Source organism: Aphis gossypii, unplaced genomic scaffold (assembly GCF_020184175.1).
Source record: "Aphis gossypii isolate Hap1 unplaced genomic scaffold, ASM2018417v2 Contig00507, whole genome shotgun sequence".
NCBI classification, from domain to species: Eukaryota; Metazoa; Arthropoda; class Insecta; order Hemiptera; family Aphididae; genus Aphis; species Aphis gossypii.
The window spans coordinates 44,854-47,660 of NW_026083136.1; the positions used below are offsets into that span (position 1 = coordinate 44,854).

Sequence of the window (2,807 nt, forward strand, 5' to 3'; positions counted from 1 at the left end):
TTCTATTCTGATACCTTTTTTTGTGGGAGGCCTACATAATTACGCTACTGCTAATATTAATGTTCTGATGGATACAACTAAAAAAATTATTATGTAAATTATTTTGTAATTTTTTTTAAGTTAGAATTGATAACCTGTAGTTATAATTGATAAGCGGTAGTTAGGTTTTAAGCTTTTTTAAATAGGGATTTTCGTAATTTTTTGTTGGCAATACTGGTTATTCGAAAAAACTTTTTTTTATTATGGGAAATTTATTTTTCTAAGGTTGGTACTCCGATCTCCTGAAATTTGATTTTGGTGATATCTCTCTGTTATCAAAATCGGGAAATCTGTACCAGCCCCCGCAGTGTCGCGGTATTTGTCGTCGCCGCGTTAGCGTACAATTATTGTATTATTGTATTATTGTATTATTGTGTGTTATATCTATGTATGTGTAAATAATACAATAATACAGTAATACAATAATTGTACGCTAACGCGGCGACGACAAATACCGCGACACTGCGTCCGCGGTGTAGTGGTGATAACACCGTATCACCACAGTGTTATTAATATTATTGTATCTATTATAACTCGGCGGATTATTATTCCGTTCGTGGTTAAAGTTTTGATCATACGGTCTATTATTATACTGGTCGCTATTTCTAAACATGTTTTGCACTTCATTATAAGAAAATGTTTTATTAAAAGGTCTATTAGTGGTTCATTATTTTTAAAAATGTTTTGTACTTCGTTATAAGTTTGAATATTTTTATCGGCCATTAGAGCTATTTTCATAGCATGTTCAAGGGTAGTCGTATTTTTTGCTTTTACTTCAAATTTTATTTCTCCTGTTCACCCATTAATGTAGCTAACCAGAGCCTGTTCTCCAATATTTTCGCGTAATGTCATTGTCTAAAATGATGTTTTTCCCACGGCTACCGCATTACAAATTTTTTGAAATATTTCCTCTACTCTATTATTATAAGAATGTACGGACTAGTGAGGCTTTATTTTTATAATATTTAATTCTATCTGTAAATTCGCGGCACCATACGGTGACTCGAACGCGTCTAAAATTATTTATATATGTTGCATATCTGCTACAACAACTAAAACGTATTATACCAAGAACAAGTGTCAATATCGGCATATAACTTGTCATTTATATTACCATAAGCATACCTATGTTTATATATTACCGTGTCGATGTTACCTTATAGCCTCTTAACCGCCATAAATCAGCTGTTTAGTAGTGTGCATCGTAATATCAGAAAACTGCTGATAGGCATGTTTTTATCACATTAATTTTGTTTGAAATATCATAATAAACTAGTTGAAAAAAATATTATTGGATTTATTGTTGTCTTCTTAACATTTAAAATAGTTATTTTTAATCAATTACAATGGTTAGCAATGAAAAACCCAGTCAATTGGATAAGTTGCATATCTGCTACATATGCGTACAAGGTATAGTAATTATCATTCGTTATTTATTTATTTTCTCTACATATTTGATAACTTTTTCTTTACTTATTGATCAATATTACAAGTTTCAACGTTTCCATCACAAGTTTTCTTGGTAAGTTTCGAAAAATTATTATTTAATTTGTTTTTTTACTGTTTAATTGAAAGTCCTGTTTCAAATTAATAAAATAGGATATTTGTATCATTCATTATTGATCTACAAGAATTTTGTACTATGGCTTCAAAAAATATATTGCAAGATAATGAAATTGAAGATCTACTTTTTTTAACACCTCCTGAAGGATCTGAGGATGAATTAGAGGATTTCAATATAGATGAACTGGTTTGTGAAAATTATGATACTGATACATATGATCATAATGATGATAATGTTGATATTATTGACCTTCCTGATTTAGATCAAAATATTTTTATTCCAAATAATGCTATTGAATTAGCAGATCCGATACTTATTGTTGTACCCAATTCTGAATCTTTAAATTTAAGGCAGCCTTTGGTAAATAGTACTAAAACTAGTGAAGTGTCAGTCGTGCACACTCCAACTGTTGATAAAATAAATACTACTAAACGAACCAAATTTCGTGAAATTAAATCTGTTGTTTGGAAAAAGCGACCATTTCAGATTTCTCCTGATGAAATTAAATTTAAAGGTGACACTTCTCTCCCACAAGACCCTTTTTTGGATTTAGAATCCCCTTTAGATTTTTTTAACTATTTTTTTTCTTCTGATCTCTTACAACATATATGTGAAGAATCGTTGAGGTATAGTTTACAAAAAAATGTGAATAAACCATTTGAAATAACAGAAACTGATTTAAAACGATATTTGGGAATATGTATTATGACTTCCATATGTATAGTTCCTGATATTAGGCAATATTGGTCTGAGAATTTAGAAAATAATGTAATAAAAAACACTATGACAGTAAATAAATTTGAAAAAATTAGACAGTTCCTACATTTTTGTAATAATGATATTTATATCCCTAGAGGACAACCAGGGCATGATAGATTGTTTAGAATTAGAACTGTTTTAGAAACTCTTAAAAAAAGATTTCAAACTGTACCTTTAGAGGAGTCACCATCTGTTGATTAGCAACGATGTGCTACTAAAGGAAGACATTACATGAAGCAGTATATGCCTATTACGGTGGTCATTATATTTTAAAGGTGATAAAAAAAAATTTGATATTTCTTTTTGAGCACCCCCCAATTTTGTTCATCACTACCTATAAGAAAATAATTTAGGTCAGATTTGGTGATGATAATTCACCCCCTTCACGTGTCGCAAAAGGGTTGAAAATGACTAATGAGGGTAGATTTTCTGTTTTTCGAGATTG

The 2,807-nt window shown here is 30.1% G+C and overlaps 1 protein-coding gene across 2 annotated transcripts; it reads left to right on the forward strand.

Annotated features, from left to right (window-relative positions):
* Positions 1-1,080: 1,080 nt before the first annotated feature.
* Positions 1,081-2,607, forward strand: LOC126554448 (uncharacterized). Of its 2 annotated transcripts, XM_050209531.1 has the most exons (3): positions 1,081-1,449; positions 1,533-1,561; positions 1,639-2,607. In XM_050209531.1, exons 1-3 carry the CDS (start codon positions 1,396-1,398, stop codon positions 2,561-2,563), a joined length of 1,008 nt encoding a protein of 335 aa, XP_050065488.1. In that variant the 5' UTR covers positions 1,081-1,395; the 3' UTR covers positions 2,564-2,607. The 2 variants fall into 2 exon arrangements, with proteins under 2 accessions (XP_050065488.1, XP_050065487.1); XM_050209530.1 differs by having other exon boundaries at positions 1,082-1,561.
* Positions 2,608-2,807: the final 200 nt, after the last annotated feature.